The sequence below is a fragment of the Lepidochelys olivacea genome, assembly GCF_965140295.1.
Source record: "Lepidochelys olivacea isolate rLepOli2 genome assembly, chromosome: 1".
Lineage (NCBI taxonomy): Eukaryota > Metazoa > Chordata > Testudines > Cheloniidae > Lepidochelys > Lepidochelys olivacea.
The window spans coordinates 98,776,547-98,790,648 of record NC_140411.1 but is presented as its reverse complement, the minus strand read 5'-3'; the positions used below and the strand labels follow the sequence as shown (position 1 = coordinate 98,790,648).

At 42.7% G+C, this 14,102-nt stretch overlaps 1 protein-coding gene across 1 annotated transcript in view; it reads left to right on the top strand.

Annotated features, from left to right (window-relative positions):
• Positions 1–14,102, top strand: part of UGGT2 (UDP-glucose glycoprotein glucosyltransferase 2) — a 306,688-nt gene that overhangs the window by 209,605 nt on the left and 82,981 nt on the right. The window contains exon 27 of the mRNA XM_084618017.1: positions 5,591–5,780. Coding sequence (XP_084474143.1) covers positions 5,591–5,780 — 190 coding nt within the window. The remainder of the gene's footprint in view (positions 1–5,590; positions 5,781–14,102) is intronic.

The window sequence follows — 14,102 nt, the reverse complement described above, 5'->3', positions numbered from 1 at the left end:
CATTAGTTACAATGACTGGCTGTGGTCGCTTTGGAATCCTTGAGTCATTTTCTTGTTCTGCATCTGTCATTGCTTTGTTTCTGAGGAACAAACTGTAGATGTTGACAGTTTCTGTTGAAGTCTCCACTGTTGGTCTCGATCACACATGATGCAAGCACTGAATTCTTGTTCTTTACTGCAGCTGGAGTTGTCCATCCTTTTTCTCCATGCAGTTTATATGAACATGGTCACCAGGTTCTACACCTGACAGTTCTCTGTGTGATGTCTGTTGTAAAAGTGTTCATAAATTCTTTTAGCCTTTTTATTCAATTTGTCTACTCTCTTCGTGTCTGGCCACTTTAGAAATAGGTTATTTTCCAAAGCTGGAACGGGACTTCTGAGTTGTCTTCCCATCAGGAGTTGTGCTGGACTATATCCAGTAGCCACTATCAGTGTGGATCTGCAACTCAGAAGAGAAAGACGTGGATCTTCCTCTACAGGATTTTCTTGGCTGTCTGTACAGCTCTCCCAGCTTCTCCAGTCACTTGTGGGTAATGTGTCCTGCTAGTAATATGATCAAAATTATATTTTATTTGGAATGACTTAAATTCTGCTGCAGTGAATTGTGGTCCATTGTCTGTCACTACTTGTCCGGAAATACTGAAGTGAAGTACACTTGAATTTCTCAATAACACTGCAACATATTTGTGTCTTTCAAATACATTATTTCTATATACCTGGGAAAATAGTGCATGATGACCAGGTAATGATGTCCTTCAAATTCGCATAAATCTGCAGCTAGTCTCTTTCAAGGTCTATCTGGTAGAAGTGTTGTTATTAAACGTTCTTTGTGTTGTTATTAAAAGTTCTTTGTCTTGTCTTGGTCTGTTTTTTCTGTAATGTTCACATGCAGATACTTTATTCTTTATGTCCTTGCTGATGCCAAGCCACCACAGTGACTGGCTGGCCCATTTCCGGCATTTAGTTAATCCTTGATGTCCTTCATGAATGAGGTGTAGGATTTCTCCTCTTATTTCATTTGAAATTTCAATGGCTTTATTCGTTAATCAATTTGACTTGTTTAATTGTCCAAGCACTGCAAAGTAGTCACTGGTCATTTCTTTAGTGTTTTTAGATACTTGGGCCAGCCGCCCAAGTATCTTACAACTTCCTGAAGTTGTGTGTTTGTCTGAGGTCGCTTTTTGTAGCTGGAGTAGTCTCTTTTGTGACATTGGTCTGTATGTATCCACAGCAGCCACATACTCCTTTTATGTCCTCTTTGAGCTCACCGGTAGTTGAGTGTGATGCTGGGCTCTGTGACAGTGTATCTGCTACTACCAGATTTTCCTTAGCAACAGATATTGGCATCTCCGTTGTGCTTGATCTAGGTCTTTTCTGTTGATGAGGGTTACAAGCGGTTTATGATCTATTATCCGTGTAAATGAATCCAGTCCACACACACACATCTGTAAAAGTGCTCACATGCCCATATGCTTGCTAGGCACTCATTTTCAGTCTGTGCATATCATTTTTCAGCTCCTGTAAGTGTGTGAGAATAAAATGAGACAATACACTACCTAGGCCATAGCTGATTGCATCCGCACTGACCATTGTGGGTTTGTGCCCATTGTAGTACTTAAAAACTGGAGCTGTTGAGATTTCTTTTACCTTTTTTAAGATATTTTCTGAATTTTGCCCCCAGAGCCAAGATGGACTTTAACCATTCTTTCAGTGATTTGTCACTGTAGAAAGGTTTTGTAGGTATCAACTTAGGTAATTTACCATCCCCAGTATATGTCCCAGTTCTGGTACATTGCAAACCCCAGAAATTCAGGGTCCCAGAGAAGCAAAGCACCTTTGCAAGGCAACAATTAATATTATTACTGAACAAGTGGTGTGAAAATCAGGAAGTAAACCCCTTTTCATTTGCCTTCCACTCCCTGAGGAAGTGTTTAATGGAGCTTTTCTCCCATGTACAGCACTATGCACAGCTTTCAGCCCAAGGACCCTTGCTCTGCCAGGGAAAGGGACTCAGATTTGAGGCACAGTGCAATGGGAATTGTACCTTCTGATCATCAGTCAGAGAGAGTCTGAAAGGCAGGAAAAGGGTCTTTCTCTCCAACCTTTCTCCACTGCATAGGCTGGCTCCACATTATAGCCTTAGGAGCACTTCAGGCAGTCTGTGACCAGATCAGAGGCTCATAAGGTTTCCCCTCCCTGCAAAGCTGAGACATCATGGGATTACAGAGGAGTAACTGAGAAATCCCTTCTCATGTTCAAAATGATACTGATTTAGTGAGTCATACTAGGTTGCTCATATAGTGCTTACTAGGGTGCTAGCCAGCCTGTGCAGTGCGCAGGCAACTTTTCAGGCTCCCAGGGATGTCTGGAGAGCTACTTCCACAATTGAGGTATTTGTACCAGTAACCTGCCTCATCTGAATAATCCCCAGGCCAGGATGAATAGTACCTCTTCCCTATAAATAGCCAAGGGAAGCACCACACATGCACCGCCCAACTCCCCACCACCACCCCAGGACTGTTCCATTACAGGATACAAGTGGTTTGCAAGGAGCTCGTTAATAAAATCTCTTTCATTTCAAGCATTATTAGATACATGAGATTGGCTTATAACTGAGGCATGAGTGTTGATATCCCTTCAAAAACAGGGAGTCAAAGCTTCGCCACAAAAATGAAAATAATGTCTTGGGCAGAGAAGAATCAGCTATCTTTCAAGTCAGTTCACGTAAAGGATACATAAGAGAAGAAAAGTAAGAGTTTGAAGTCCTCTTGCTAGTCCTCCACTGGCCCAGAAAGGACTTTGGACTTACTAGATTGCCTGGGAACCCACATTGCATATATAAAAAGAAAAGGCCACAATATATATAATCATAATCACAAAGTTCTGGTGATTTCAGCTATTCTAGAGTTTATCCAGAATGGTTGATTGGAGTCCTACAACAAACCATGATAAAAATGTGGGTACCAATCCTACTAGCATTCCATAGGTAGGCATGTCAGACTCTCCATTCCAGTATCATCAGATGGCAAGATTAGTCAAAATGACAGATTACACAAGCATGTGGCAGTTGCCATTACCTCCCTAAGGCAAGTTTTGGAATTAGTTCCCCTATCTATACAAGAACTACACTGCTGTTGTCAGGAGGAGAAGGTTATACTTATAGCTCCAGAAACTTTTCTGTTTAAGGTTAGTTAATCTTCCCATAATTCCTGGGAAATAATTCTCCTATCATTTTGTTCTAACCCTTGGCACTTCTTTGGAATGTTGTGGTATAAATGGGCTGCAATTTCTCCAGGCAAGATGTGAAAATCCTGTACCAGTTGGCCTGCTAGGCATCTGGGAAAATATTCCCAGAAGTACCTATGGGGGCAGTAGGGGAAAAGTGTACGACCCTCATCTGAGAAAGTTTTTCAAAGTAAGATTCCATTCCTCTTCAGAAGCACCCTTTGGTAGGAAGGTGCAACTGAGTTATTTACCACATGCTTTGTATCAGTGAAATCTCCCTTGCTGCCTATTAGTTCATTATAATAATTGAAACTCTTCTTATCCTTTCCCCACTACTTCAGTAAATTCACTGCTTGATACTTCCCATTAGAGATGAATGAGGAGATAGGCAGGACAACAGAATGAGAAATTTCTTACCTGTTCATTTTCTTTCTGTTAATATCTTCTCATTCAACCCACCCTGGTAATCTGGTAAATAACCAGAATATAAATTGATATTTTTCTCTAAAGGGAGAATTAGACATATAATTGTTTTGGGATTAATTAATACATTGTCAAGTTGTTGTCTTAATACTAATAATCAGTTACTGGAGAGCTTCTACAGCTTTGGAAGAACTCCTCTGGAGGCCTGAGATGAAGGGCAGTGCCTAGTCCTGGAGTGTCCAGCAACAACATTTGACAGCCTCCAAATTCCATAGGTGAGGGGGATTAGCCGTTAGTGATGAATGCAAAGAGAAGCTGCTACCTGAAAATTATCAGATAAGAAATTTCTAATTCTTTTATGTACACTATGTGTTTGACCCTGACCTTTTGAATTCACATTAATCGTTTTATGCTACTGGCTGACCAACTAGATTTCTTAAGACTTCTCACACACCTCTGGTAGAGCAGTAGTTAAAGTAAATCAAAACAGGAGGTGGGACTCAAAATTGTGGTAGTTATTGTGATGGGGGTCTCAGTAATGTGTAATACTGGAATGCAACAAGGGGAAGTGGATGGGTATGAAGAGAACAAATGTCAGGAAAGTATTCCTTGCCTCCAAGAGGTCCGAAACATCCAAGCCAAAGCACATGTTTATGACGATAGCCATGCCTATCACTTAGGTTTGACCTGGAAGGAGAATCTATTTTGATGTAAATACAATAAATTAAAAAATGGAAGGTCCAGGAATTCTTAACCCTGGAAAATTTTGAAATACCTAATGCAGTTTCCTGTATTCTATAAAATTTTAAGGTAGTTTGGAAGTTATATTTTTTATGCTTGCCCTCTTCTTCTTCCCTTCCCCGCCTCTCCGAAATATTACTAAATATTTAATTGTGATTTGGTAGAGGCAAGTTATGTTCTATTAAATATATATTTAAAAAATGCACTAAAGCCATCAAAATCAGTGGGGCCCCAACATCTCAAACAGCAGCGCATTAGCACCCATAAGAATCCTGGTATCCTGTGTTGTCTTTCATCTGAAATCCTGCCTCCCAAGCCCCATTTCACCGGTCACAATCCTGACATCTGAATCCAACATTAGTGCGTATTTAATTGCATTGCTTTGACACTAGACTTTATATACAAAAATTTAAATATCTTTGACCTACTAAGTCTCACATCTTTCTTTTCCTTCCTTTATGACACTACTTTTTCCAGTCTCTCTGCCTTTTTTTCTTAGTTTTCTACTTTTCCCCATGATAAAATTTCCCCCTTCCTCCATAGAAATCTCCCATTTGTCCTCTGCCTCTAGTTTTTCCATTTCCTTTTTCTGTTCTTCTCTGTTATCCTCCTTTTCTGGAGTAACAGCAGGGGAAAGAAAGCCAACAGTTCCATTTTGTTGCTCCTATGATCTGTTCTTTCTGGACTGTAGTTGGTAGGATGGGAGACGTTTCTCCTCTCATCTGTGCCCCTTCTTCTGTTGGAGCTAGTGACAAGGATGTCTTCCCTGGAGATCATCTTCTTCTGTCAGGTGCTGCTGCTACTTTACCTGCTGGCAGGAATTCTGGGAGGCCAAGAAACTCCACAGCCAGACTATTCCTACTGCTCTCACTTCAGATTCTCTCTCGGGTCATCACTTTACCAACCACTGAGATCGTGGAAGGAGAGGGATCTTCACTCTCCCAAGCCAGAATGAGTGAGAGGAGGAGTATTCCTCCCATGCCTACTCATTAGCCCATGTGTTAAATGGTAGGTATTACATGAACACATCTCATAGATACATGGAGCTGCCATACCTTCAAGCATCGTTCATATATTAATTAAATGGATTCAGAATGTTCACTGTGTTATAACATGTTTTTTTACAAGAACTTTCTTGTATTTAAAGCTCAGCCTGCATATTGTATAATATGTAATCTTTTGATGTACTTATTGTCAACAGCTTTTATCGTTTTGTTCTGGAGCCAGAACTGACCTCTGGGGCCAATAACCTCTTTCCTTCTGGACCTGTGGCAAAGTTCCTAGAGATGCCAGAAACACTACTTTTGACTTTAAACATGATCATTCCTGAAAGCTGGTTGGTTGAAGCAGTAAACAGTTCTTATGATCTCGATAACATTCATTTACAGGATGTAAGTAGTAATTTCTGAACACCTCTGAAAACTATAGTTGGATCATATAAGCAGAAACCAGTAATAATTTTGCATAAATGCTTAATATTTCAGTGAATTATTTTGTTAATCTTCCTCCCTTTTAAATCCCATCTTCTCCCATCAAAACCTCTCCGCAGCCTTCTTTTCTTTATAAAATAAACAAAACGCTAAGAATTAAGCAATAAATTATACAAAAATAGCAAAATTATTAGTGTATAATTGCAGTACAGTTTTTTATGTTTTATATGTTGAAACAATAGTATATTTATGAAAGTGCACATCTTCTTGAGTTAGGCTTGAAACAGTGAAGTAGGCATTCCATATGTTAGCCTTTCCTTTCCTTTTTTGAGTATTTAATTTTAGCTTCATCATCTGACAATAACTGGGTTTTGAATTTTCCAATCTATTCACAATCTTCCACGTTTTGTTCTTTGTTCTCATTATTATGTACTATTGCAGGGTTTGAGTTTTATCAGTTTCACAAATGGATTATAAGATATTTTCATATATCCGACATTAACAGAGACTGTTTAATTCACACTCTCTCTCCTACCAACTTTCCAGTTGCACTGTTCCATGAAATCACTGCTTTAATCTCTGTAGAGTTTAATCTGTAGAGTTTAGTAGTGCACATGCATAATATTTAATTTGTTTCTCATTTCCTTTTAACTTGGCTTCAAACTTGAGGTGTTGAGTATTTTTTTCAAAATAAACTGTAGATTCTTCTTCAAGTGATGTCCCTGTGGGTGCTCCACTTTAGGTGTTCGTGCACCCCTGCACTTGTAATTAGAGATGTGTGGTATCAGTGCCCAGTTGGGTTGCACATGTGCGGTCCCGTCTCGCGCCGCTTCAGGTGGCTTATCTGGCGCTGTGTGACCAGCACTCCCCACCCCCCCGGCCCCTTTCCTTCTCTACTGCCTTTGGCTACGAGTTGGAACATTTAGCTGCTCCTCAGAGCTTACTTAGCATAGAATAACTCCAGTTCTAGTTTTATTAATAGTCAACCCTTTTTGTTTGTCCGTGTCCTTAAAAAAAAATTGTTTTTTCTTGAGTAGAAATAGGTTTTTATTGAACTGTGGGGGGACAAAATTCTCTCCGCAAAGGCATGCCTGGTTCCCTGGGCTTCAAACACTGCCTCGCCTGTAGGATGTCAATACCAGTGTCAGACAGAGACTCTCAGTGTGTCCGCTGCCTAGGCGAGACACACGTTTGTCAAAAGTGTCCGCACTGTCATAAGTTAAAAGCCAGGACCAGGAAAGCCAGGGGCTTACAACTGAAATAACTCTTAATGGAGAAGTCCCTCAGGCCAGTGTCTGAGCAAGAAGCAAAGACCCCCTCGGGACAGAAGTCACCTATGGCAGCCTCTGATAGAGGCTCTTTTTCTAAGGCTCAGACAGCAGACCATCCAGCTGTAAAGGTGGCGAAAAAGCATCCTGTGGCTTCACCGACTTGGGAAACAGCCAAGAAAAGATGTTCCCCCTACTCGCATTCTCAGTCAGTACTAACCACACCATCAGCCTCTACAACTGAGGTAGCAGCACACTTCGGTACCATGAGAGCTAAGGATTCTAAATGAGCCAGCTCTGATGCAGGCAGTAAGGGGAAAATGAAACCCCATGCCTTGGCACTGCCAGAGCTGACCAGACACCCGGCACCCAGCAGCTCCTTGCAACTGCAAGAAGGCTGCCACCTACTAGCGATATACTGCAACTGTCGCACACTCCTGTACCAATATCGACCTCACAATCAGCGGCACCAACTGCTATTACCTCAGTGGTACTGGCAATAGTGAGTCAATTTTTGCTACAAAAGGTTTTGGCTGTCTCCTCAATGCCTAAATCACCTGTCTTTGGCACTGACATCACCTCGGCTTGATCAGTTCTGAGTCACCTTTCCACTCCACCTCGCTCAGCTCCCCCTCTTCAAGTAACGAGGATGATAATGATGACAGGGAGATTTATTCCTCCACCTCTCTTCTCCCATTGACAATCTGGCTGGGCATTCCCCATCACACATAGGTTATCATACTGAGGCCAAAGAACCCCAATGGTACAGGTATCTCTGGATAACATGGATAACTCCGCCACAGTGGCTGTATTGGACCCCAGGGATGACACATCCCTCTTACCACTGTAAACCTCCCAGCCCACTCAGGGAGAGCACAATCAATCACCATTGCTGTCAGTACTGGGACTGTCTGTCTCCTGAGGATGTACCTGCAGAATAGAAAGAACCTTCTGACCAGGAAGTTGGACCTACCATCCACTTCTCTTCATCTTCTACTGATGACACCATCATGCCCCTCCTCCTAATGTTGGGGACAACTTTAAACAATTTTAAGACCTCTATAGGAGGGTCACAAGTTCCTTGGACATCTCCCTAGAAGAACTCCAAGAAGCACAACACAAGCTTCTCCACTGCAGACATTGACTTTATCTGAAATCGCCCTACCCATGAATGATGCCATCATGGAACCTGTTAGGTTGATTTGGCAGACCCCTGAAATGATTCCATCAAATTGTCAGAGGTCTGACAGAAAATACTACGTGCCATCAAAGGGCATAGACTTCTGTCATTAATATAAAGGGAAGAGTCACCACCTTTCTGTATACAGTGCTATAAAATCCCTCCTGGCCAGAGGCAAAATCCTTTCACCTGTAAAGGGTTAAGAAGCTAAGGTAACCTCGCTGGCACTTGACCCAAAATGACCAATGAGGGGACAAGATACTTTCACATTTGGAGAGGGGGAAGAGTTTTTTGTCTGTCTGTGTGATACCTTTGCTAGGAACAGATCAAGGATGCAAGCCCTTCAACTCCTGTAAAGTTAGTAAGTAATCCAGCTAGAAAATGCATTAGGTTTTTCTTTGTTTTGGCTTGTAAATTCGCTGTGCTGGAGGAAATGTGTATTCCTGTTTTTGTGACTTTTTGTAACTAAAGGTTTTGCATAGAGGGATTCTCTATGTTTTGAATCTGACTGCCTGTAAGATTATCTTCCATTCTGATCTTATAGAGTAGTTCTCTTATCTTTTTTTTTTTTGTTCTTCTAATAAAGTTCTGATTTTTAAGAATTTGATTGCGTTTTTTGGGTCTTAAAAATCCAAAGGGTTTGTGCTCATCTTTTTTATTCTCAAGCCTCCCCAGGAAAGGGGGTGTAAGGGCTTGGGGGGATATTTTGGGGAAATAGGAACTAAAGGTGGTCCTTTCCCTGTTCTTTGTCTAAAACACTTGGTGGTGGCAGCATTTTACCTAATCCGAGGGCTAGGACTTTGTGCCTTGGGGAAGTTTTAACCTAAACTGATAGAAATAAGCTTAGGGGGTCTTTCATGTGGGTCCCCACATCTGTACCGTAGAGTTCAGAGTGGGGAAGGAACCCTGGCAACTTCCTCTTTTCCCACTCCACACCGAATTCTTTAGTTGTGGATGCGGTCCACAAATAGGGCAGACAACCATTCTCCGAAAATACATCATATGACAAGGACTGGAAGAGGCTTGACCTCTTTGGCCATATAAGGCTTATTCTTTTGTGACGCTCCATCTTCAAATCGCCATCTATGAAGCACTACTTGCAAAATACGACCACATGAATTATGTAAAGTTAGCAGATTTTATTGAATTTCTCCCAGAGGAGAAAAATGAACTGTTCAGATCACCTCACCTCTGAGGGACAACTGATTGCCAGACATGGGAGCATGCTCTACAGCTACTGCAATAGTAATGAGGAGAGCTTCTTGGTTGTATCTCTCTGGCATTCTCAGAAAGGTGTAATCGACTGTTCAAGATCTTCTGTTTGACGGATCTAAACTCTTTGTGGCCAAAACTGATGAATCTCTACTCACTCTCAAGGACAACACTGAAGGCCCTGGGTATTTATACCCCTAGGAACAAGAGAAGACAGCAAATATTACAACCCACAAAGGTTCTGATCTACACCATATACACAACCAAATAGGCAGTATGAACCTCAGGGACATAAATATAGGCCTTCAAGGAGATGACAGCCTCCACTTCAAGCTGCCATGTCCCACCAACCATCCTCCAGACAGCAAGTTTGATGTATTGGTCGAGGGCCCAAGAACGTCACATCTTTCAGCGCTGGAACCCATTTCCATCTCTCAGACATTTTCAGACCGTCTTATCCCATTTTACCCAATTGGGCACTCCACCACAAAAGACAGATGGGTATTGGAGATAATCAAAATAGGATATCCATTTACTTTCATCCCCTCTACCTACTCTCCCTCCCCGTCCATCTTCAGGGGACCCTTCTCACAAACATCTACTGTGACAAGAGGTAGCCCATCTCATGAATCTAGGAGCAGTAGAACTGGTACTCACAAAATACAGAGTGAAGGGGTTCTACTCACTTTCCCATGCAGAAAAAAACAGGAGGATGGAGTCCCATTCTCGATCTCCAGCATCAAAGCGAGTTCGTAAAAGCACAATACTTCAAGATAGTCACACTAACCACCGTAATCCCAGCACTAGAAAGGGGGAACTGGTTCTCAGCCTGCAGCCTCCAAGGTGCATATTTTCATATAACCATCCGTCCTTCACATTGGCGATTTCTCTGATAAGCAGTAGAACAGGGCCATTTGCAATATAAAGGCCTACCTTTTGGCCTAACCACTGCTCCTCGAGTTTTTTCGAAGGTCCTTGCCGCTGTGCTGCCTGCCTACGCAGAAAAGGAATTATGATATTTCTGTACTTAAACGATTGTCTGCTGAAAGCACTGACACAACAAGCGGCGCTAGAGTCCACAGAACAGACGCTTGCACTCTTTAGGAGGTTAGGCCTCCAAATAAATGCACAAAAATCTACACGGACACCAGTACAAATCTACACGGACACCAGTACAAAAAATAGAGTTCATTGGAGCCTACCTCAATTCTCCTGAGGCGACGGCCTCTCTTCCATGACGATTCCCCGCCTTAACCAATCTGATTTCCATGGTATGAATCAGTTCACAAGTCACCGCCAGGATGTTCCTGCAACTACTAGGCTCTATGGCCTCCACAAAGTATGTCATCAGGCATGGAAGACTCCATATGTGGCGCCTACAAGCCTGACTCCTCTCAGCTTACGTCCCACAAGCGCTTTGCAATATCAGTCACGCTAAAAGACTCCCTGCTCTGGTGGACACAACCAGACAACATCTGTGAAGGCGTATGAGACAATGGCAATGGTGCATCAGATGCAATATCCACCTTACAGCACAATACCTACCTGGCTGCCAGAACACCACAGCAAATATATAAAGCAGGAATTTCTCCCAGGATTCCGAGTAGGAATTGGACACACACATGCTCCGAAACGTTTTCAAGCATTGGGGATTCCCAATGATAGACCTCCTCTCAATGGCACAAAACACCAAATGTCCACAGTTCTGCTCCAGGGCAAGACTTGGTCACCACTCTCTGGGCAACGCCTCCCTTGTGAAGTAGAGCGCTCCTCTCCTGTATGTGTTTCCCGTCCACCCCTCTCTTGGATGGGTGATCTACAAGATCAGACAGGACAACCCCAGGGTAATTCTAGCCCCCACGTAGCCTCACCAAGCCTGGTATCTTTACCTTCTCAAGCTTTTGGTATGCCCACCACGTATGCTATCGCTTCTGCCTCATCTTCTGTCCCAGGACGCTGGTCACATTCTTCATCCATGTCTGCAAAGACTTCATCTCAAAGCATGGCTACTCCATGGCTCAAGGGATCTGAAATAACATGTTCAAATGAAGTAAAAAAACATTTTGCTACATAGCCACAGAACAACCACCCATTCCATCTACCTGCGCAAATGGAAACAATTTGATGCAGAGAGCCAACAAAAACAAATCGCAGCAATCTCAGCCCCTTTACTCCTAATACTGGACTACTTATTACGACTTAAAAAATCAGGCCTTTTCATGGGCTTGATTAGGGAGCATCTCTCCACTATCATAGCATTTCACCACAAAGTAGACAAATTACCCATATTCACTCACCAAAAGTTTCTTCCAAGCCCTCAACAGCCTCTACCCTGAGTGAGAAACCCTACACCATCATGGGACCCCAACCTAGTCCTTTGAATCCTCACCAGCCCTCCATTTGAATCCAGAGCAACATGTTCTTTATTGCATCTTTCTATGAAAGTAGCATTCCGTGTGGTGTTTACATCTGCCAGACAGGTGGGAGAATTGGGCATGCTCATGGCAGACCCATCATACACAGTCTTTTTCAAAGATAAATTTCAGAGTAACAGCTGTGTTAGTCTGTATTCGCAAAAAGAAAAGGAGTACTTGTGGCACCTTAGAGACTAACCAATTTATTTGAGCATGAGCTTTCGTGAGCTACAGCTCACTTCATCGGATGCATACCGTGGAAACTGCAGCAGACTTTATATACACACAGAGAATATGAAACAATACCTCCTCCCACCCCACTGTCCTGCTGGTAATAGCTTATCTAAAGTGATCATCAGGTTGGGCCATTTCCAGCATAAATCCAGGTTTTCTCACCCTCCACCCCCCCCCCCCACACAAATTCACTCTCTTGCTGGTAATAGCCCATCCAAAGTGACAACTCTCTACACAATGTGCATGATAATCAAGTTGGGCCATTTCCTGCACATTTTCTAGGGAAGTAAGAAATTCTTTGAGTAGTGCCCTTATGGCTGCTCCACTGTAGGTGTACGTGTGTCCCTGCGCTTCTGATCGGAGATCTCTGGTAGCACTGTCCGTTCGTCCCACATGTGTTCTCCCCTCCTCGTGCTCTGCCTTGAGACTAATTAGCACTGCATGGGCAAACCACCTTCAGTACTTTCTCAACCACCTCTGCTAGAGATGGAGCAATTAGCAATCCATTCACGGATACTTGACTCTTTAGAAATTCCTTCTTAACTAGTTTGTGTTTTTCTTCTCAGTCTCAGATTTTTTCTGTTTTGTCTCTTCCCTCTGTAAAAAAAAAAAATACGTTTTTGCTTTACCCTTATTTTTCCCCTATACAGTAAGGGGCATGTCCAGTTCACCCAGGTTTAAGTGGTGCTTCTCCAGCAACGAGTCCATTCCGGTAACGGACAGGCATTCACACTGTGTCCATTGCCTCAGGGAGAGCCACATTCCACAGAAATGTACTTTCTGTCAGCATCTAAAACCAGATCCCAGAAACACCAGGAACTGAAACTAAAGCTGCTCCTCATGGAGGGAGCTCTTCAGTCTGCGACTGACCTGCACCCAGAATCTCTCAGGCAACGTGTGTCTTTCCGCAGCCTTCCGCTCCAAGGCCAGTGATCCAAGGAATAAATACTCGAACTCCCCACATAAAGCTTCCAAAAAGAGATCTTTGAGCCCTCATAGTGAGCCCAGAATCAGACAGAGGAGGTCCCCAGCACATTTTGTCTCATTGGTACCAATAGCACCAAAGGCATCTGTCAAGGTTCCTTCCCCACTCTGAACTCTAGGGTACAGATGTGGGGATCTGCATGAAAGACCCTCTAAGCTTATTCTTACCAGCTTAGGTTAAAACTTCCCCAAGGCACAGATTTCTTTCTTGCCTTGGGAACCAGCTTAAGTTAGAAACCTGGTACACTGCCACCACCAAGTGATTTAAACAAAGAACAGAGAAAGAGACCACTTGGAGACGTCTTCCCCCAAAATATCCCCCCAAGCCCTACCCCCGCTTTCCTGGGGAAGGCTTGCTAATAATATCCTCAACAATTGGTACAGGTGAACACAGACCCAAACTCTTGGATTTTAAGAACAATGAAAAATCAATCAGGTTCTTAAAAGAAGAATTTTATTTAAAGAAAAGGTAAAAGAATCACCTCTGTAAAATCTGGATGGTAAATACTTAACAGGGTAATCAGATTCAAAACATAGAGTATCTCTCTAGGCAAAACCTTAAGTTACAAAAAGACACAAAAACAGGAACACACATTCCCTCCAACACAGCGAATTTCACAAGCCCAAAAAACCAAAAGAAGAGCTAACTCATTTTCTAGCTAGATTACTTACTAACTTTACAGAAGTTAGAAGGCTTGCATCCTTGATCTGTTCCCAGCAAAGGTATCGCACTGACAGACAAAACCTTTTGTCCCCCCCTCCAGATTTGAAAGTTTCTTGTCCTCTCATTGGTCATTTTGGGTCAGATGCCAGCGAGGTTACCTTAGCTTCTTACCCTTCACAGGTGAAATTATCTTGCCTCTGGCCAGGAGGGATTTTATAGCACTGTATACAGAAAGTTGGTTACCCTTCCCTTTATATTTATGACAGCATCTAAGTACAGTACCCACAGATCATGTGGGTCCAGTGCAACAGATACTGCTGGTACACC